Raw genomic sequence first — 21,428 nt, 5'->3', positions numbered from 1 at the left:
TAGGAATGGATGTAGATCTAACATGATGTCCAACGTCCAAGGTTTTCTTCGTCAATTGAAGTAATTCAGGCTTCTTTATTTATTTAATATTTATTTATTCATTTCAATCAATCTATTTCTGTTCTTGGGTCGAAGCAGGTATAGAAAAGTCCCCACTTGTCATGATCCCAGTTTGCGGCTGGTGACTCCCTTCTCTATCCTTGGCTTCTTCTATTTCATTATTAATAGTATCAATAGGGGCATTGCTATCATCATTAATCAAGAGTTGCTGTGACGACAGTGGTGTTGAAGAAGACGATGAAGAATTATTAAGAGAAGGTGGAGGAAGAGGGTATAAGGGTGCATTTTGGGGATTTCCTTGCTGTTGATGCTGTTGTTGTTGCTGCTGTTGTTGCTGCTGGGGATTTGGAGTCTGATGCGATGGATGATGCATAGGAGGTCCCGAAAAGTTGGGCGGTGGGCGTGGTCGAAGCCCAGATCCAGGTCCTCCAAACCCTCCTGGACCACCCATTGGTCCAGAGAATCCATGTGGTGGAGGACGGCCATATGGGCCGCCAACACCTGGGTTTCCAGGGGCTCCAAAAGGGGGTCGCATAGAGCCAGGTCGTGGTGATCCCATAGGACGGAATCCAGGCCCAGAGCCACCATGGATCGAGTTGCGCGCCTCCAAGCCAATGGCAGGTCGGCCTAGTCCCGGTCCTGCGGGTATATAGGATGCTCTGGAGGGCCCTGGTGTCGATGACATGGGTCCAAGTTCAAAAGACTGGTTATCAGGACCTACTCCCCCTCCCTTAGCTATTCCTGGTGGCGGGCGAGGCATCATATGGGGAGGTAGAGGTCTAGGCCTACTCATACGGACTGATTGCCTAGGTTGTAGTGAGTGTTGCTGTTGCTGCTGCGGTTGAGATGCTACCAGGTTGGGTACAGACTGCTGCATTGGGTGATTTGACATCGGTCTTGATATAGGTAACGTACTGGCGCTATTGTTATTGCTACCAAAGATCCTATTCAAATTTGTGTTAGATTTTGCCTTTCGAGGCGCTGTTGAGGATGGTAGATCCAATGTACTAGCGGCAGGTGGAGGTAAGTCATTGATTCCACGATCTGCAGAGTGACGTCTTTGAATCCTGTAACCCATCGCCTTAAGTCGCTCCTTTTCCCATTCTTCCCATTTGCGCATGATAATTGATCCACTTTCAAATTCTCCTTCCGCATCGCCATGATCCTGCGCACCTCCTTTGCGTTTCTGATTCGCAACCTTACGGGTTTCGCCCCAGCTAAAGTCATCAAAATGCCAAAACGAGTAAAGAGGCAAAACAAAGTTCCAGATTGGGATCGAGATCAAATAAACTAAAAAAAAAAAAAAAAAAAAAAAGTCAGTAATCTATTGATTCATAAGAAAACAATTGCACAAATTGGCCGAGTGATTATAGAATGAGCAACTTACTAAGCATCCAGAAGACATAGATCCACTTGCGTGATGTCAGTACAATCAACACTGCGGGTAACCCGAACATAACGACAACGAGGATGAGCGGCACAACTGCAAGAGACTGGTTGACAATGGCGAAGACGATCATACCAATTGTAAACACTAATTATATTATGAGTATCACAAATATTAGCGAAAATCAATTAAAAAGTGATAGTCCAAACACTGGTCTGCCAAATCAAGGAAATGAACACTTACAGACTGCTGCTGGGAGAACGACTGTTCCAACGAGTTCCAGCAAAACTACGAATTGCATACTGAGAAATGCAATTCCACAGAGATCAGTGACCAGCACTAGCTCCAATAGATTATGAATGGTTGAGTTAATCCATCGTCGACGCTGACTCAACAAAACACTGAATGTATCTGGAACCACCGTCTTGCATTGTGCTTGGGGTACGAATACCATCTGTCGTTTCGGAAAAGTCCTCAGCATTAATGTGGTCAGATATCGATCCTCTCCCAGCAACAACAGATTTTTTTGATGTAGTGTCGACACAATATTCTGATTGTACTCTTGAATTATTTCCGGGTTCGCCAAGATCGGTACCCAGGCTTCATTTTTGGGTGATTTTATCCTGTACATACAAAAGCATCCAGGTAAACATGTCACTCCTCCAAAAACGCTTTCAAACGCCTTTCCAAGATGGTGTGAAACATAGTACTCAAACACTTGGATGGCGGTGACCCAGGAAGCAGTCTTGTTAGCAATTTTGGTTTCGCCACAAAGCCCCATGATCGTGTGGTCATTCTGCATCGCTGTCACCATATAGCTGAGGGAATCACCCTTAACCATCGTATCCGCATCTACCATCAGACAGAGCTCAAAGCGATCCGGCCAAATGTTCATTAACCGATGTATTTTGTGAAACATTTCAAAGTCCAGCTCAGTGAATCGATCTGCAAAGAGTACACGCTGAAAGAATGACATCAAAATCAGCTGTGAATCACGCTTTCCACGATTTCCAGGTTTGCTTGCATCCTTCTCCAGAGGGTTGCCACATTTGACAATGACCATAGTAGGCACGCGTCTCTTTCTGTAGACATAATGGCCAGCATACTATTGTAAACATTTAAGACCCAAGAGAGAATAGAGTAATAAAAAAAAAATCAGCAAAGCTCCCTGAATTACGCTCCAATTAATCCCATTTTTCTGTCCTTGTTGACTTACAACTTTCGCCATATTGTGCTGTTTTTCACCATCAGCAATTGCAAGATAACTGCAAGGCTTCGGATTCTCGCTTCCCGGTGCCAACTCCAACATGTTGACTACAATATCTGGTGTTGTAAATTTGTTACCATGTCCACGGACAATACCATCACAGATCACCATCATCAACTTGTGTTTCGCAGAATAACTTGTGTTGACTAAGCTGTCTAATGTTGTCCGGATTGAACTTTCTCCTTCCGAATAACAGGTTACCAACATAACTGTGTATAAATTCTTTCTACCAGCTGATTTCTTTCCAGCACGAGCCAAATCCAGTCCACTACCATCCATGTCTTTATCGTTATTATCCTTCTCTTGTTTGGACGTTGGGGAAGGTTTCTTGCTCTTGATTGTCCTCGGCTTCTCTGTCAAGCGATAACTCAGGAACCAGCTGAACGTCAACGCCATTAGGAACTTGATTCCGAGCACCATACAGACGCAAATCAAGGTCGTTAACATGATCACCTTGGCCGCAAAACATCCCATTGTTGTGTTCTCCAAGACTCCAACCTCTGTCATCCCCGCTAAACAGTTGATAGCCCTCTTACGGCTATCTGTCCTTTGAAAAAGTAGAGATGAGTCTTTGCGCAGGCTTCTTTGAAGTACACTGTGGATTTCCGGACCCAATACTTGATCTGATCCCATGAATCTTGAGACATTAAAGACTAAGTTTTTTTTTAAAAAAAAAAAAAAAAAAAAAAAAAAAAATCAATATATGCTCGTGAGAAATTAGGCTTCAATGATTCATTTGATCCTTTGCACTTACTTTTGCCGTCGTAGATGATGACGTTATCAAACTCGCGTCTTTTATAATCGTTCAAGTCAGTCCAGAGGAAGGACAGCTTGCCTTTTGATCGCATACCTGAGGCGGCCAACTCTGAGTACGTTATACAGGGCTTGGCAACCAATGGTGTGTTTTTATATGGGTTTGGGACGACACATTGATCTCTAGTGACATTAACGCCTGGAAATCTTGCACAGGGCATCGAGCTATCGTAGAAGAGCTCTGTTATATCCTGCGAACGATAATCAACAGACATAGCGACCCCCTTGCTGTTGAGGAACCGTTGCACCTGGTCAAATGGATAAGCACTTCCTCGGATGATGACAGAGTCAATATAATTTTCTAAATTGAGGAAAGATATTAAAAAACAATCGAGTAAAGCATTAGTAGTGGCCAGTTGCTGTGGCCTTGTGTGACCACTGGCTGTTGTGTCCGTAATATTGCCTGTGCGCTCTGAATTCATTTTGATTCCCTGCCCAAATTTCCCATGTCCAGTTCGCTTCCAGCATGTGTCACAAAGTGTATGAGCCCGCTTTTGACAAAATTCAAATTTCATGGCTGGCTGTTCGCACGCGGTGTATCAATAATTGGACGTTGAAGAAAAAAGAAAGAAAACGGAGAATAAACAAACACAAGGGCTCGCTGTCTGATAGTAATTTAAAAATGAAATTCTTTTTCTTTCTATCATGACGATCTCCACTCTTCTTAATAAATTTATCTGACAAAGTAAGCACCTTCTCTGGAACATTTTGCATCCGATGAAGTTATATTAATCAAGCATCAGCAAAACACGTATATATTATACGCATTGTATGGCAGCCTATATCTTTTTCGATGAAAAGATGAACGTGTGTGTGTTGTATATGAGAGTGGTTCTGATCACTCATAAGCACTGATTCACCACAATACATTGTTATAGCATAAAGCACTGCACCGACACATATCCAATATTGAACGCCTTTCTTTGTCATCTCTATTTTTAAATTCGCAGCTCTAACCTCAGATAGAAAAAGATGCCAATTGTTCAAGAAAAATTGTTCAATCACACAAAGCTTCAGGGGCGACCTGTGCGCTGTCATATCAATCCATCAAATAATGTTGTTTCGATCGTTGATCTAGTCAAGCTGTGCCTGGGCTGTCTTATTCACGCGTTTTTTTTTTTTTTTTTTCCCAACCCATCCTTAATCACGCTTCCTACGATCATGCTTTGTCTAGACTGCAGATGTCTCATTCCCATGCTCCAATCCCGCGTGTTAATTTGTAGGCGCGTAAATTATTCAGCAAACAGACCAAAAAAAAAAAAAAAAAAAAAAAACTGACAATGTCCTTGATCTTTCCCATCCCCTCGCTTGGCAAACCGCTCTTTTTTTTTTTTTTTTTTTTACCTTTCGCAGCTGGCTTTCCATTAGTAGGCTGTGTTGAATAAGACATGGCGACACGAGACTCATCGGGACACAAAGCGGGCTGAAGGCCAAAGATCACAAAGGCCAACAATCCACAGATCAAGAAAATAATCATACATAACGAAACTTTCTCGCGCCAAGCCTGGATCACCTGGATCCTCGAGAACCTTTTACCGTTGCAGCATCGAAGCATGCTCGAAGGGATACAACATGTCAAGATTCTCGAGGTAATCACCCATGGTGTCAACTCGATTTCTCTCTCAACTATTACTTTCTTCTTTGTAGGTTTAGAAGGACGACGCTGCACATCTGCTGTTGTTCCTGCCCCTGTTCCTGTGTCTGGGTTATTTCTTTGACTGCCTGAACGACGCAGAGTCGACATGCGACGCGGTCGAGGGCGTTGATGCTGTTGATTTTGCCCCTGAGCCCGAGCATTCATTTGTTGGACACGAAGTCGTTGTTGTTGTTGCTCCTGTGCGGCCACAACGGCAGCTGAAGAGGACAGAGTCAGGGTACCAGCCAAGGAGGACTCACCACTACCTTGGAGTAGATTTCCGGTGGAGTCATTTTTGTCAACGAAGGTTGAGGATAAAGAATCCTGTGCTTTTTGAGAGGGTGTACGGTTGAGTATACCTTGTTTTGGTCGATATCGTTCTGGCTTGGTTAAAGACCGTTTTCGACTCACGCGAGATTGTAAAGGATGTTGCTGTTGTTGTTGTTGTTGTTGTTGTTGTTGTTGTTGTTGTGAATGGTCATTGTGAATAGGATGACTACTCCTGTCATTGTCTGGTTGTGGTGGGTTGTTGGTGCTGTTATTTTCCATGGTATGGTAATATTAAGAGTTGTGCAAATATAATACAAAGAGAATAATTATTTTCGGTAGGAAGGAGAAAGAGGAAGGACGATGTTGAGTTTACATGGAAAGGAAGATGAAGGATTAGATTGAAGAGAAAGAAAAGGTTGAATGCAAAAAGAAGAAGCAAAGCTCGAGTCTATGCTGCCTACAAATAGTAAGCTGATATCTATTTCAAAAAATAAAATAAAATAAAATAAAAAAAGTGCTAATGCAACAAGTGGAATGAGATGACTGATGAAAAGTAATGAAATGAAGTGAAGTGAAGTGAAATGAAGTGAAGTGAAATGAAGTGAAGTGAAATGAAGTGAAGTGAAATGAAGTGAACCGAGGAAGAAAAAAAAAGAAGAAAAAAAAAGAAAACACGAGCAAGGGGAAGAAAGGGAGGGGAAAGGAAGCAAGGATGGGAAGGGAAAGGATGTGGAGGGAGAAGCACAGAGACAGGCACAGGTCAGAAAAATACCAACATTTTTGAGAAACAGAAACAGAAACAGAAACAGGTACGCAAAGCTTATTGCCTCTTAACATTACACATTATAATGCAAATGAAGTCAGCGTTTATTCATTTATTCATCGCTTAAGCTATTAATACTCTCTCCTCCTCTTCTCCAGACTAAAATGGTTTGCAACAGCTACTAAACAGTTGCAAAACAGTTACTAAACAGTTTGCACCACTGTGCTTGTTGCACACAACATGTCATGTCTATATTTACATGTGGAAGACTGGTAATGATCACAAGTGGTCGAGATACAGTCCTGGTCATGGTCATGGCTACTTCATTGTTTATATTCCCTTGACTACGACTCTGTAATATTGTCATGTCTTGAAAGAAAACATTGCATTGCCCTGACTGATCTGATTGATCTGAACCTGTTGCCATACGCGTCGCTGGTTTTATTTTTTTTTTTTATACACACATCATCATTTCTCATTCCTTCCGTTTTTCTTTCTTTGCTTTTCCTCGCCCCCAATATCGGATCAAATTTAATTCTTGAGCAAAGTGCCAATCAACCACAAATATAAACCAAAGACATTTGGAAGACTGTTACGCGCGTGCTAACAAATTAACGAAGAATAGTTTTCCATCCTTGCTTTTGTAAGAACATGCAAATAAGCAAAAAAAAAAAAAAAAAAAAAAAAAAAAAAAACATCCAGGGTGCCTGCAACAAAACGATGCAAGGGCACATCTAAAGGGAAAATAAATTAAAAGCCTCAACACCCGCTTTACCAACAAGCGGTGCAAACTTCTTTCGTTAACTGCTGCCGCTTGGCTGCTTCGTTCGCAACATGTTCACATCGTGTTTTACCACTCTGTATGTGTAAGATGCCCCTGCATTCCTCTAAATGTCAGTCTAAGCGTTGGTTGAAATAGATGCAACTCCTATTGTCCGTAAGCTCAGTAGGATCAACAAATGGAGTAAACATTAGCATGTGGGTGATTTAGGCTTCACACCGAACGCTCTCGGCGCTCTTTTTTAGTTGCTCATATCTCTTCATGCTTGCATTTTATTTCTCTGTTGACACTACTGTACCACAGGTTTGGTAAGACATGAAATACCATTTGGAGATAACCAGTCGCTCAGTTCAAAATTCATGGCCCTAACCTTGTTGAAAACCTTTTCTTTGATTGAAATGTAGAAAAGATTTGCGCTGTCTAGAAAGTCTTGGTGACAATAATATTCCCAGAGCCTAATTCGTGTCTAATTATTCATCATAAACTCAAGGCTTCTTTAACTCAAACAAACAAAATCTTTTTTTTTAAAAAAAAAAAAAAAAAAAAAAAAACGAGGGTGCAATTCACTGCATCGAGATGATGCCAAAGTGACGCTAGTTTATGAAAAAGAAATTGCACATGTAATCACTGGCATGCATACCACAAATAAGCACAACGGTCCCATTTTTTTAGTCATTTTCAATTTTTCATATTTATACACTCAACCCATCTTTAACTTTATTTTCATGAGCTTTAGATGTTGTAGTCGAAGCAGCTCGAACAACTTACACTCCCATGCTGCTTTCGCCATGAGCTTCCCTACATCCTCATACGAACCCTGTTACACTACCAGGAAACTGAGTCTGATTCCTGTTAATACTTTTAAGACCAAGCACTGAAAACATGAAAGCATTTAAACTAGTAATTCAAATTGCTTACTTATACCGCATTCTTGTATCGTTACCATACAATTTCCACATTCTCTTCAGTACCATTATTGCCATCATGATCTCCCTGCCCTTACACTAGAGTCTCAGGATTTAAGGGTCATAACATGCATAGTACTTAGTCATATTTCCTTCTTCATTGGGCCATTAGAATTCTACATGATGATCGACCTGGCAACCCTGTGGAAGCTATGATGGATGACGAGCTGCGGAGTACTCAAAGGATCATTACTGATATTGGGCTTTTAGCAAAGAATAGATCCTTTTGAGCGAGAGTTTACAGAAGGAAAAGACACTATCTTATGGAGAAAACAGAGGAGTAATAAAAGCTAGACTTAACAACCCCTGTGAAGTTCTAGGGAAGTAAGATGAAATAAATGAATAAATGCACGGCCCGATATGGTTATTTACATTCGCGTCGCTTGGACGCTGATGTTGTGACGTGGAAATCTGCTCGTGCTTTTAAAACAGTCTTGAAGAGCAACTTTGTAATTCATCTTTGTTTCCAGCATTCATTCTTAGGAAACTGGCAACAAAAGTATGCGCCCAATCTCAGGACAAATGCTTCTATCAACTGGAGTACTGCTCTGCATTGCTTCTTCATTATCAACAATTGCAGATGCATCACAACAAGCACTTCATGTGAAGGAGACGGTGCCTATCCTTAAAGCTCCTGAGGCATTCCATGAGCAACTTGTTCTGAAACCTTTGAACGATGGCGGCGCTTATAGTCATTTTCAGTTCACTACACACATTGGAACAATGATGGATGAAGAGCATTTCGATGGCGCTGCTTCTAATCTTTGTAAGCGGGAGAATTCACTTTTTTATTTTTTTTCCTTCTATCATTGGAATTATTGAATCTAAAGCAAGATTTTTTAACCACTGTTATTTAGTCAGCCACTACAACTTATTTCCTCGATCGATCGGACAGATTCTGCATAGCTTTGAAGTGGAAGAACTACATCTAACATTTACACAGGGGAGATGGCAATATAGCGATTGGGGATATCCTCTTGCACCATCTGTTGGCACAGGCGTCGAACTTTGGGCATGGTTGAACAACAACAGATTACAGTAATGTGGATTTGGAAAAAAATTTGAACCCCCTTCCTACCTTAGCGTAGGGCAGGACCGAGTCCCAACATTGAAACTAACGCTTCTTCTCTAAATATATAGAGCCGAAGGTAATTGGAGGGGATTGACCAACACACTCTCAGGATTGTTTTGTGCGTCTTTGAACTTTATTGATGACACAATCAGTATCGAGCCCAAACTTTCGTTCAGGAACGAAGGCCTCTATAATGTCCATTCTTCAAAGTTATCGCCGTCAAACACTACATCAACGACCCCAAGGAAACTGCGCTACGGATCATTACCACACGAAAATGTATGCACAGAAAATTTGACACCATGGATCAAACTGCTACCTTGCAAATCAAAATCCGGCATCGCCTCATTGCTCAAATCCCACAAATTGTTTGATACTCGGTTTTATTCCATGGCAATCCATGTTCGGCCTGTGTGCGAGGTAAAATGAGGAAAAAAAATTGCTTTAATAAAGTTTGCAGACATTTTAATAGTTTATTAATTTTTTTTTTTTTTATAATGCATTGCTAGGATGATAAATGCAAAGTCAAAAGTCTGGAATTGGTACAAACAATCACGACAGTTTTTGATGTAGCAAGGCAAGACGGCAGCTATGACTGGTCACTGTCATCGCTATTTGAACGCGAGATCACACAGGCCTGTCCTCTTGCTTCGACCTCCAATATCATTGTTCACTTACCACAGACAACTCAATTTGATAAGCAATATGAATTGACGCCTATGTTGCCTGAAGGGAGATATACAATTGGATCTGACGAAAATAAGCAAGAAATTGCTGTCTATGATCTGAAAAAGGCTTATAGTGGAGACACGTCATCGTCATCGGAACCATTCAAACTTTCAATGCAGTGGGAGAGTTCACGTCCCAAGTCAGGTATGTCTCTCTATTTAAAAAAAAAAAAAAAAAAAAAAGACAGGGAATCTTTTGCTTAGTGGCTCATTTTTCTTTTTTGTTGCTCAACATCGGCCATAACCCTCCATAGTCCAACCTATATCACCTGGCATTGTGGCTCACAGATACTTCACAGGATATGGTCAGGAGCGTGGAGGACTTTCGATTGAGATTTATAATAACGATTCGCAGGACGTGGAAGCTGTTCTGTTGGATACGTTGCCATGGTATCTTAAGCTATACCTTCACACATTTACTGTTCATCTTAATGATCAACTACTTGAAAACTACCGAGGTAAAAAAAAAAAAAAAAAAAAAAAAATTGAAGTAAACCCATGGTTTGACATTCCTCTAATCTTCCTTTTATGTCTTTATAAAAGATATCGTCAAAAAGATGTACTATCAGCAGGCAGTTGATCGCGCCAGGCCTGCAGTATTGGAACTAGCCTTGAACCTTCCTTCACATTCCAAGATCAAGTTCTCAATCTCGTTTGACAAAGTATTCTTGAAGTACACGGAGCATCCACCAGATGCAAACCGTGGGTTTGATATTGGTTATGCAGTGATCACGGTCCCGCTGGCGAGACAAAAAGGACAGATCGGCTATGGAAGTGTAGATCACTTGAGGATTTACCAAGGACGTGATGCTAGTCTTGTGCAGAGTCGCCGTTTGAGCACACAACAACAAGAGGGTAATGATGATGATAATGAAACAGACAAGGTTCGGATTTACACTGAAACTTTGTTATTAAGTCTTCCGACCCCCGATTTCTCGATGCCATATAATGTGATTACATTGACATGTACAGTCATTGCACTCTTTTTCGGGTCCATGTTTAACTTGATGACACGCAACTTTGAGGTAGTAGGATCAGATAAGACCAAGGGAAAGGATAAAGAGAAGAAAGATGAGTAGTCATCTTATGATTCTTATCAAGAAATAAAGAACAACCCTTTTTTCCTCTTTGAGCAATAAATAAAAAAATTAAAAAAAAAGTTCCTGAAACAAGTAAAGCTATGCTTTAAACTGCACAGCCCATCCCCTGATAGCTCGTCACCTATCCAGATTGCGCCCAAACCATGTTGTTAATGCATCTCAATTCTCGTGGCACTGTAACTTTCTCTCTTTGACAATATGGCTTAAAAGCCATGTCTTTAGTTTCAAAGAAAATAAAAAAGGGCGCTGTGGTTGCTTTTTATTCTGCTATCTCTGCTTTACCATAATTCTAAAATTTATTTCACGGGTACCCCAGCATCCATTGTCTTTTATTAAGAAAAAAAAAAAAAAAAAAAAAAAATGGAGTTCCATAGACCTAATCCTTTGCTTCTTCATGAGATTCTGGACCGTGTTAGCTATTATACTGCTTCTTCCGCTTGGACACCCATCAGTAGCAGCAATAATAACAATCATAACTACACTCGCTCCAGGCCATCTTTTTTTTTTACACCTCGAACCATATTAGCTTGTGCCCTTGTTTCTCGGCTTTGGTACCAGATCTTTTATCCTTGTTTATGGACTGTTTACGATGGCGAAGCAATGCTGATGAGGAAAGCAAACCGGACTCTTTATCTACTCAACCACCAGCAACAAGAGCAGCGACATCGAGCTCAAGAAAAATACTCAAATGATCTTGCACGTCTCATCTTTGATCATAGCCCATACATTCGATTCTTCTTAAACGATACCCTAACACCTTATAACAATGTTGCTCCATTCCAATGTCGACGGCTCATTGATCTAACTCTCTATCGAACCTGTCCTCAATCATGTCAATTGGTCCAGTCCAATCCGACTCTTAAGCGTCTCACATGGGTAGGAACAGCTCCTTATTGCGGCCTTCTGCCTGGTCTGGAAATCGAGGAAATGAAGGGACTAAAGCAACTAGAAGAAATGACATTACAGTCATGGGATGTAGCTCATGTTCGATTATTAATAGTCTTGAGGAACAATCGCAGGACACTGAAAAGGCTTGAATTGAAAGGAATCCAGGGGCTCGATACATTTTTGATAAACGATGATAAAGGGCAACAAGAAAGCACCAATCATAGCAGCGGTAACGATTACAATAACATCAACGACACCCCCATGCTACTTGCTTTGGAACGATTAGAAGAGCTTACAGTTGATAGCGAATGGCCTGATAATCACGCGCTGATGGACCTGTTCTCTAACCCCGGCCATTGTCCAAACCTCAAAAGACTCTATCTCAGCGACTCACTCGTGGACGACGAAGTTCAAATGGAACTACTGGACATTCTCATGGTACAGCGAGAACCTCCGATGAGACTCGATAAAACAAAACACAAGGCTGGCACTGCTATTACATGCTGCTATGCTACCATCCCTTAAACTTTTATTATTATTGATGTCGTTATTATATTGTATTTTGCCTTTTTTTTTTTCCCTTTTTTTTCCATGATTCGAATAGCCACAGAATTATGCAAAGTAAATTTTTTTGTTTCTTGTACAACTGCTTCGACTAGTTTTCAATAGGCTAGATGGTGTGCTGTCTTCCTTCAAAAAGCCCAATTGACATTTGTATGTATACATGAATATGGCTTTTTTTTTTTTTTTTTTTTTTTTTTTTGGCCTATTCATCATCAGAGTCATCTAGCATGATGGCACGTCTACCCTTTACTGGTTTCCGCAGTGCTAGTGTATCCTCTTCATCTTCATCCTCATCCCCATCTTCTAACCGGCCCAGTCTGTTAATTCTGATACCCATACTCGGACTGTTGCCATCAGGAAGAGGAAGTGGTAATGTTGCATCAAAATCGAAATCTTTGGCTAGTACAGGGTCTGACTGGACCAAAGCTTGAGCCGGATTCGAAATACTATTCATGCTATCTTCTATGGGAGGTGGTTTTATTGACTTTTCCGAGGATGCATGATTCATTTGAGTCCCATCTTTCGGCGTAGTAATGGTGTGGGAGGGTACATCCTTGCCAAGAATATCATTACTGATAGAGCTTCCCATCATGCGCAATGCACGGTGTGTAAATAGTGGCTCATCTTCCTCATCTTCATCTCCTTCATCCTCATTTCCTTCAAAATCATGCCTAGGCGCTTGCCCAGCCCCTTCTTTCTGCGCAGTTGCTTCTCGATTGCCCAAATAACTGCGCCTACTCGATGACCCTGCAGATACGTTGTAATCATTTGAGCTGTTTTGAAGACCCGAGTCCATGGAAATCCTCATCCTCTGTAACGCTTCTTCGTAACCATCCTCAATTTCGCTTCCATCATCAGACACAGTCAGATGCATCGCCGCTGACACATCGTCAGTAGCCTTTCCCTTCCCCTTTTGAGAGGTTATCGGCCTCGGCCGCGGCTGTTTCTGCATCTGTACTGATTTTAGATGGGATGAAGAGGTAGAAGTCTCATTATCCCGAGATCTTTTGTCAATTTCGCTTATCGATGATAAAGGATCCCGGTCCATGTCCTGCATGGATGCAGATTTTGCCATTTCCATCTCGTGTTCATTCCAAACACTCTCCCGACTTGTCTGTGCTCTTTGCTCTGCATATTCCGCGTCCTCTTTTGCCGTTGATTCCTCAAATCGTTTGTTCCAGTATGCATCACGCCAACCATCCATTGTCGCCTAACATAAATAAAGATCATGGCAGCATCAAAAGCATTGTTAGCAACTTTTTTTTTTTTTTTTTTTTTTTTTTTCTTCATAAATAATATCCTTAACAATCAACATCACATCGTTTCATAATGATATAGCTTAAAATGCTATACCTCTTTTTTTTTTTTTTTCCTTACTTTCATTATTTTCTCCGATTTACATCTTGCTTCCGCCGTAATGATAAAATCTCTAAACGTCGCCTTTGGGAACAAGTTATGGGCCCACATTTGATACACGCGCATCAAGTCCTCAAGGTTTTTCATCTATTTTTAAGCATAAAAGAATTTCTTTTTTCTTCAATATTTGATGTTTGGGTACTCAAGCAAGTACGCTCTACGATCCTACGATCCTACGACCCATAATTGTTCATATAATAATAATAATAATAGTAATAATAAAGTATACTAAAAACTTGTTTATACATACAGCATTATTGTCTTTTTCAGCAGCATCCTTATAATTAGTTCGAATCTTGAATCTCTTAGCATGGTTCAACAGCATCGGGAAGCCTTTTTCACTCAACAACCTATTCATATGATATCATAGTCAAAAAAAAAAAAAAAAAAGGTAAAGATATTAATGGCCAGTAACATAGTGTTAATTGTTTCTCCTATATTTATATTTATATTTATATATTTATATATATATATATATATATTGCTCTAAGGCTTTACCTTTCGTGATCTAGTCTGACCGGTCTAGCCCTCTTCTTAGTAACGCTTACAGTGGCCAAATCACCAGCATCACCGCCTGTAAATCCATTAGCTCGACCGCCGCCACGGCCATCACGTCGTCCTTGACTGCGTTCTTGCTGTTGATATTGCTGTTGTCGATGTTGTTGTTGCTGCTGGGCCTCTCGTTCAGCCTGTCGTTTCTGAGTCTGCAACATACCCAAAAAGTCGGTTTGCTGTGGTAAAGATTCAGAATCATGGTCGTTACTTGGAGACTTATCCACGTTGGAAGACGAAAAGGAGGAAGGATGTGAGTTTGGGGAGGCTACTCCAACTTTCGTTACCGTTGATCCTGCCGCTGTTGATATTGACTCTGTACCAATTGCCTCATGTTGCACATTAGTTTCTCTCGCAGCAACCTGTTGCATGAAATGATCGTCAAAGTTGTCATCGTAATCGTCAAAAGGCCCAAAGGGCTCATCTTCCAGAGGTATATCTTCCATGGCTGTCGTCTTCGCTCTCTTTATAATACTTTTATCAATTGGTAGTGGAGGCGCGACAGATTAGGAAGAGAAAGTGTTTTTACTTGAATGAGCAAGTCGCGTCTTAATGTTTTGTTTTTAATTTATTAAATCAAGTCACGCAACGCGCCATCCAAACTTGGATATGTACCGCCTTAATTTTATTCTTGAGTTTAATATGTGGATGTCAAGTGGAAGGTTGAGAAAAAAAAAAATGATAGACAAAAAAGAGAAGAGAGGAGCGAGCTTAAGAGCATGTTGAAATGTGTTTTTCAAAAAAAATAAGAAAAATAGTCGTTTATATGTTTCTTTTGAAATCCGTGTTTTGTTATCATTTTATTCCGTGTCCAAGAGAATAATTCCTGTCAGGGAAATTTGAATCAAGTGAAACGGGATAATCTAGACAGACTCTGTAAAAAATAAAATAAAGAATCAGTACAATTAGATAATTAGCACGATGACTTCCTTTATATCATGAGCTCGCTGTCTTATGAGTTATATCATGACTAACCATGAAGCAACTGGTTGAGCTTGTTGATCTTGGAAGAAACAGACAAGTCAATAGTCTTGTCACCGAACTCAACAACCAAACCACCGAGAATCGAGGGGTTCACCTAGTTAATGTGTCATGAAAACAAGTGTCTTTTGAGTTAATTGAACTTGATTTTAGCACGCAGTTACTGTTTTTTTATCCAGCATCTAGTCAATACCTTGTTAGAAACAACAAGAGTTTGCTTGGAGGTAACGAAGGCAGACTTGGCAAGGTAGCCCTTAATCTTGGCAACCTCCTTGGCATCCAATTCCTGTCATTGTGCCATGCATCAATATTAAAATGAAAAAAAAACATTACTCAAGTCAGGTTTATGCGCGATACAATTAACTGTCCGTGCTTTTTTAAAAAAAAGAAAAAAAAAAGGCCAATATTCTTGCACGATTAAGAACCATTCATATTTACCTTAGCGGAGGTGATGGTAACCTGAACCTCACCACGGTAGGCACTCATAAGAGAGCCATAAGAGTTAATGATCTTGACAGTGTCATTAAGGCGACCGTTCTCAGCCAAGGTATCGAAGAAGTTCTTGGTGAGCTCATTGTACTTGCCAGCGCTGAGCAACTGCTGGACACCGTTCTTCTTCTCAATGCGGTTAATGGTGGGGTTCTCGAGGAACTCACGGAGCTTCGAGTCCTTTTCGACAACACGCTTGACCTGCTTCAAATCGTTCTCAACAGTGTCCAAGGCCTGCTTCTTGGCAGCAGCAGTGTACAAAGCAGTGGCATAGCGACCCTCAATACCGTGAAGGACAACAGGAACCTGTATAGACAATGTAAATATACAGTTTTGCAGGATGAAACGAAAACGTTAATCGTCTAATCGTCCTCTGCAACAAACGAGTATATGCATAGATATTAATGTCAAGAAAACATCCTGAGAAATATATTGCATCTTTGTCAAAACATAATTCTGGATGCAAATGTCAATAGACTTTTCTTCTAATGTCGCGATCGATGTTGTAATTGTCTAAATGATATCAAAAAATCTGTAATGGATCACGTCATTACCTGAACATTGGCAGCAGTGGCATAGCCACGAGTAGCCTAAACGATGAAAAGAATGTAAAATAAGTTGAAGGGTTGGTTAGGAATGGAATATGCGATTGTGGATCGAAGCATTAAACTCTAGGTAGTGGATAATGAGACGGGATCATGAATGTAGTGATGGCGTGTCGTTTATTGCACAGAAAGATAGTATTGTTGTAGAGGCGTGTTCTGTGGGGTGGAGAACGTGATCGGATAGAGGATTATGTGATTAAGAGCAGGTGTTATATATAGGTAGACGAATGTATAAATAAACGATTGATGCAAATGGGGGAGAATGACAATTACTTGAAGGGCACGGCGAGCGGCGAACATTGCGATAATACGATGAAGGAGGGGGGATGAAATGATGGATGAGGAAAGAGAAAAAAGCTAGGCACTGATCGGGAATTGGTGGAATAAACAAAAAGAATTGGCGTCGCACTAAATCCATGAAAGACTATCCCATCACGTGGATAGTGACGTCACTCCCATCCCCTTAACTGGTACCCTTAGAAATATGTACTTTGTCATCGTCAATTTATTCCTTCATTAACCACCACAGCATCCTCATTTTGCCTGGACGACATCTCATCATCAGGAAGCAGATTTTTAGACGACAAAGGATTTCTTTTTTTTCTTCATTCGGAAGACTGCATAAGCTATAAACAGAGCATTGTTTTTCTACACCTCCAGAGAAGTGACGAAACGATTTTCGACTTATACCCGCCAAACACTTTTTGAGAAATATACAGACAGTTATGTCTTCTCCTAATACCGCAATTGCCACAGTATCAAGACCGGAGAGCCAAGACACGATATCACATTCAGGGACGCCATCACAACAGCAATATACTACTCATTCTTCAAACTCGCAATACTTATCTGTAGGTTCTCAGGAACCGCGTCTTAAAAAAGAAGAGGACAGTTCAAATCATCAAATGAATGGAGTACACCTACATCCTGAGACAGACCATGACGAAGATAGTGAAGCTGAGGCAGGGAATGCACCTCATGAAGATGCAGATGAAGAAGATGATGGTGAGGACGAGGATCCAGATCAGGATCGAGAAGATCAAAAATCAGACGCCAACGGCAAAAATAACACTGATACCAACGACTTGGCGACAACCAGAACAACCGATGATGCAGACTTGTCATTATCCTCTGATAATGATGATGAAGAAGAAGAAGCGGCATCCGTCCACCCAAATGATGAAGAATACAGCAACATGCCCGAGGAAACAGTCTGTCGATGGAAGGACTGTGGCAAAGTCTTGCCTTCTTTATCAGCGCTGGTAATTCATCTCTCGGATGAACACATTGGATGGAAGAAAACATCATACACATGTGAATGGGAAGGTAAGAAGGAAGAAAAGCATCCCGTCTACAAAAAGGCAACCAGCCCTTGACACAATAGTAACATACAACAAAGAACTAACTTCTTTCTCTTGTTTCTCTGTGCCTCTATATCTTTGTGTCTTTCAATGGCGTGATCTGGATCAGGATGCTCGAGGAAGCCGATTGCACAGACAACGCGGTTTGCATTAATCTCACATATGAGGAGCCATACCAAACACAAGCCTTACGATTGCCCTGTGCCAGAATGTGATAAAAGCTTCAGCCGTTCAGAGTCAGTACTTTCTCTGCTGCTACCTTTAAATAGTTAAAAACAATGAAGCGTTGATATTCTCTCGGACAGCACTAATCAAGTGGGACTTTTCTTTTTTTTTTTTTTTTTCCGGACCTTCTATTCTTAATCTACAGTGCGATGGCGAAGCATCTCAAATGCCAACATGGTGATGTTCCTGAGCGGTTTACAGGACGTAAGTCACGAGGGCGCTATACTATGAAAGACCCTGCTGCCTCTTCAACATTACTGCCTTCATCTTCTTTTGGGGCTAAAAAACGGCGGCACCATGAATCTTCTCGCTCAGATCCGGAAATGTCATCGACGCTTTCCACCAGACTTATGAGTCCTTCAAAACGCAGGAAACTAGGGAGTGAGTTTGATGGAGACCATCGACACTACCACCAAAGTTTTGCTGATGCATTGATATTGAAGCAATTGGACCATCCGAAAAGAGGAGGTGAAGGTGGGGGCGGGGGCGAAAGGGGTCGTCATCTTCATAGTCGATATCTTGGGAATGACGACCGCACTAGTAGTGCAAACCAAGACGAAGATGAAGAAGAGGACGATGATGCAGAGGATTCTGATTTTGCGGTTGATAACGGCCAGACACCCAAGCAACGATATGGGATATTAAAGGCTAAATTTCGCTATATCTATAACGAACGTGAGTCACTTGAAAGTGAGTATGAGGATATGAAGAAGAAGCTGACGAGGCTGCGGGTAGAACGCGAATTATTGCTAGACGCATTGTTAGCAAGTGATCAACAATATCAAGACCCATCCTTACAGGAAATCGAAGATAGCGATTGAAGCAATCTTATTGCTAATGTTCATCATGAGCAAAATTTGTACATTAGAATGAATAAATGCATGAACGGCCTGCATACATGTAGCGATGTATATTGATATGTCTTATTTTTAACATATGTCCATCCCAACATGGCATTAAAATTGTCTACAAAATGCCGCAAGGGAATGATTTCTCTCATAGGACTCATTTGCCGAACCCCGCCACTGCTGCAGATGAGGCTGATGATGGCGGTAAGATCTTTGGTCTAGCCTCTTGATCTGATATTGAGCGTAAAAAAACTTGATCTGGCGCATGGTCCTTCTCACCCTCGTCAAAAGTGTATGAACTAGCGATAGCAAGAGTTTTGCCATCGCATGACCATGACAGAGAAGATATCGATGTCGGATACGGTGTGTATTGCTTCAATCGCTTCTTATTAAACCCATCCCATAGCGTTACACCACCATCCGATCCACCCGATGCGAACGTTCCATGACTACATAACATTATTTTAAAAAAAAAAAAAAAAAAAAAAAAAAGGAGATCAATAAAAAAGATAGCGCTCTTACAAGCAAGCGCAATTTTTTAAGCAAGAAATCAATAAACCTACATTGGGTGATAGGCTAATGCATTGACTGGATAGATTGTCTCAACTCCGTCAATGACCTTTCGGTGACACTTGAACGCATACTTCTTGGCTTGACTCTCCGCGCTAGGATCAAAAAACTCGACCGCGACTCTGCCTTCAATTGATGAGGATGCATATCCAAGGCCATCACGCATGCATCGAACCATCCGAGTCTGATATTTTAATGAGCTTTCCCGACGCTGTAGTGTTTCCTTCATATTGCGTAAATCATAAATGAATACCAATCGCCCTGCCATAGCAACCACCAGCTTTTGATCACAGACATCCAATGAGAAAATCTTCTCTGGTTGATTGTATTTGCCCAAGTTGTGCCCATGCTCCACGCCACCAGCGCGGTGGTCCCATGTTCCGATGGTCCTATCCCATGATCCTGTCACCAAAAAATCTGTTTATGGGTAGCCGAAATGTGGTTAATGCGGTGCTTTTTTTTTTTATAATCGATGAAAGAGAGGGCATAAGTAAAACTTACTGTTAGCTGTGCTGAATGCCATAGCACGTACAGCATCATCATGCGATCCTAACACAATATCCTTCCCTGAGGCAAAATCATGCCTAATAAAACATATTGATAAATGGTTTTTATCATCAGATACACATTTTTCATGGGAATTGCAAGATCTCCTACTACGCAAAACACCAGTAACATGTAAACTCAACCAAAAGATAAACAGGAGCAAAGAGATGAAAACAAGACATTACATCCTGACAGTTCTATCCAAACCACCACTGTAAGCCTCCATTCCTTCGCCAAAGCAGCAATCTAGCACAGCTGCGTCATGCTGATATTTCCCTGTCTGCTGGTTCTTGTTTATATCGTACAATGCCACAGTCTATTAAGTATCAATTGTCGAAAGAGGATATTGGATAAGGACTGTAAACAACTATAATAATAACAACAATAAATAATTCATTTTTGCAATTATAATTATACCTTGTCCCATGACGAGACCATCAGCGTCTCGGGTCTAGAAGGATGGAAGACAACGGCTGAGATGGCATCATTTGGCGGTTCAAAGAGTTCATATTCTGATGCCATTGAATCCACTTTTGCTTCTTTGTAATTAATTTTACGTTGCTGGTGAAGAAAGAAACGGATCTTTCAAGCATCTATCATTTGTTAAGTTTGTTACCCCTTAATAATCAACTTGTTGAAATCAGCCCATAGTGGAGACATGTATGGGTTAAAGAAAAGCTCCATTGATTAAATACTGGTTATAGCTACAACCACGCTGAGACCGATGCCCACAATCAAGCTTATCTTACATCTCCATGGGCTCCAAACAGATAGCGCAATCGTCAACTGCATCAAGTCTAGCTGATTCGGTAATCAATCGCTGCCACGATATCTGGTTGCTCAGGTTGAAAAGCTGATAAAAATCCTCTACTCTCACCACTCCCAAGTCCAGCCGAGAGTACTGTTCTCCTGAGACTTTGGGTCTCGAAAATCCTATATTTGCATCCTACAAACTTAGCAGTAATTGGCGTGATCTGGCCGCTCTTATAACAATTAGGGCATTCCAACAACTTTGCTTGAGTAGAGGACTCAAGCATCCCAAACCGCATACGGCAAATTGCTTGATGCTTTGGGGTGTACATGCAGTCGCATTCAACGCTCGTCCCCGGGAAGACGGTTTGCCTTCGTGGAGCCAGGAGAGGGGACTCTACGGTTTCGGTATTGGAATGATCAGAGACATCCGAAAAATACCATGGCACTTTGATCAACGCCTTATCCGCCCTTTAAGGCTAATACTTAGTAAATTGTTGATCCCTCCGTGATGCTGTATGCTTCTTCGCCCTCCTACTATCCAATATCTTGCCATTAAAGCTCAGCCTTTGTATGAACAAAGGAATGGCTTCACTCGACCGAAACATCTCCTTGCCTGGAACAACGTTCCAAGAGCTACAGCTCAACGGGATCGCCTTCTTGCTCAGCGTGGCCACTAAAACTGTGTCGCTTCCATGGATTGATAGGTCAATATGTTGCCAAAGATACGATAATAGTCATCTAGACAGATGCCACTAATGAAAAGATCGCGCTGCACCTCCGAATAGTCT

The 21,428-nt window shown here is 41.2% G+C and overlaps 7 protein-coding genes across 7 annotated transcripts; 3 read left to right on the top strand and 4 right to left on the bottom strand.

Annotated features, from left to right (window-relative positions):
• Positions 1-68: 68 nt before the first annotated feature.
• BCR41DRAFT_346618 (chitin synthase-domain-containing protein) lies at positions 69-6,053 on the bottom strand. Its single transcript, XM_022022931.1, has 6 exons — positions 4,872-6,053; positions 3,469-3,828; positions 2,664-3,367; positions 1,691-2,552; positions 1,448-1,594; positions 69-1,350 (listed from the first exon to the last, which is right to left on the bottom strand). Exons 1-6 carry the CDS (start codon positions 5,710-5,712, stop codon positions 113-115), a joined length of 4,152 nt encoding a protein of 1,383 aa, XP_021885022.1. The 5' UTR covers positions 5,713-6,053; the 3' UTR covers positions 69-112.
• A 2,357-nt stretch (positions 6,054-8,410) lies between these two features.
• BCR41DRAFT_383765 (GPI transamidase component PIG-T) lies at positions 8,411-10,876 on the top strand. The gene is made up of 6 exons (XM_022027495.1): positions 8,411-8,708; positions 8,800-8,980; positions 9,083-9,434; positions 9,524-9,887; positions 9,997-10,200; positions 10,286-10,876. Exons 1-6 carry the CDS (start codon positions 8,444-8,446, stop codon positions 10,819-10,821), a joined length of 1,902 nt encoding a protein of 633 aa, XP_021885021.1. The 5' UTR covers positions 8,411-8,443; the 3' UTR covers positions 10,822-10,876.
• A 324-nt stretch (positions 10,877-11,200) lies between these two features.
• Positions 11,201-12,326, top strand: BCR41DRAFT_346615 (hypothetical protein; the record flags this gene model as incomplete). The annotated part of the gene is made up of 1 exon (XM_022022930.1): positions 11,201-12,326. A coding segment is annotated over one exon (1,055 nt), but the record flags the coding sequence as incomplete, so codon positions are not given.
• Positions 12,327-12,493: 167 nt separating this feature from the next.
• BCR41DRAFT_419105 (replication fork protection component Swi3-domain-containing protein) lies at positions 12,494-14,804 on the bottom strand (the record flags this gene model as incomplete). Its single annotated transcript, XM_022029706.1, has 4 exons — positions 14,209-14,804; positions 13,961-14,060; positions 13,672-13,797; positions 12,494-13,504 (listed from the first exon to the last, which is right to left on the bottom strand). Exons 1-4 carry the CDS (start codon positions 14,706-14,708, stop codon positions 12,497-12,499), a joined length of 1,734 nt encoding a protein of 577 aa, XP_021885019.1. The 5' UTR covers positions 14,709-14,804.
• A 428-nt stretch (positions 14,805-15,232) lies between these two features.
• Positions 15,233-16,637, bottom strand: BCR41DRAFT_376658 (OSCP/delta subunit of ATPase; the record flags this gene model as incomplete). The annotated part of the gene is made up of 4 exons (XM_022027060.1): positions 15,233-15,340; positions 15,437-15,529; positions 15,682-16,038; positions 16,611-16,637. The coding sequence occupies 4 exons, from the start codon at positions 16,635-16,637 to the stop codon at positions 15,233-15,235; spliced, it is 585 nt and encodes a 194-aa protein (XP_021885018.1).
• A 226-nt stretch (positions 16,638-16,863) lies between these two features.
• On the top strand, positions 16,864-18,821 carry BCR41DRAFT_419103 (hypothetical protein). The gene is made up of 3 exons (XM_022029705.1): positions 16,864-17,663; positions 17,808-17,934; positions 18,069-18,821. Exons 1-3 carry the CDS (start codon positions 17,063-17,065, stop codon positions 18,742-18,744), a joined length of 1,404 nt encoding a protein of 467 aa, XP_021885017.1. The 5' UTR covers positions 16,864-17,062; the 3' UTR covers positions 18,745-18,821.
• A 107-nt stretch (positions 18,822-18,928) lies between these two features.
• BCR41DRAFT_300175 (mitotic checkpoint protein BUB3-like protein) lies at positions 18,929-20,409 on the bottom strand (the record flags this gene model as incomplete). Its single annotated transcript, XM_022020551.1, has 5 exons — positions 18,929-19,220; positions 19,335-19,758; positions 19,843-19,925; positions 20,073-20,203; positions 20,305-20,409. 5 exons carry the CDS (start codon positions 20,407-20,409, stop codon positions 18,929-18,931), a joined length of 1,035 nt encoding a protein of 344 aa, XP_021885016.1.
• Positions 20,410-21,428: the final 1,019 nt, after the last annotated feature.

This window comes from Lobosporangium transversale, assembly GCF_002105155.1.
Source record: "Lobosporangium transversale strain NRRL 3116 chromosome Unknown BCR41scaffold_4, whole genome shotgun sequence".
Lineage (NCBI taxonomy): Eukaryota > Fungi > Mortierellomycota > Mortierellomycetes > Mortierellales > Mortierellaceae > Lobosporangium > Lobosporangium transversale.
The sequence above is the reverse complement of the archived record's forward strand: the minus strand, read 5'-3'. Positions and strand labels throughout refer to the sequence as shown.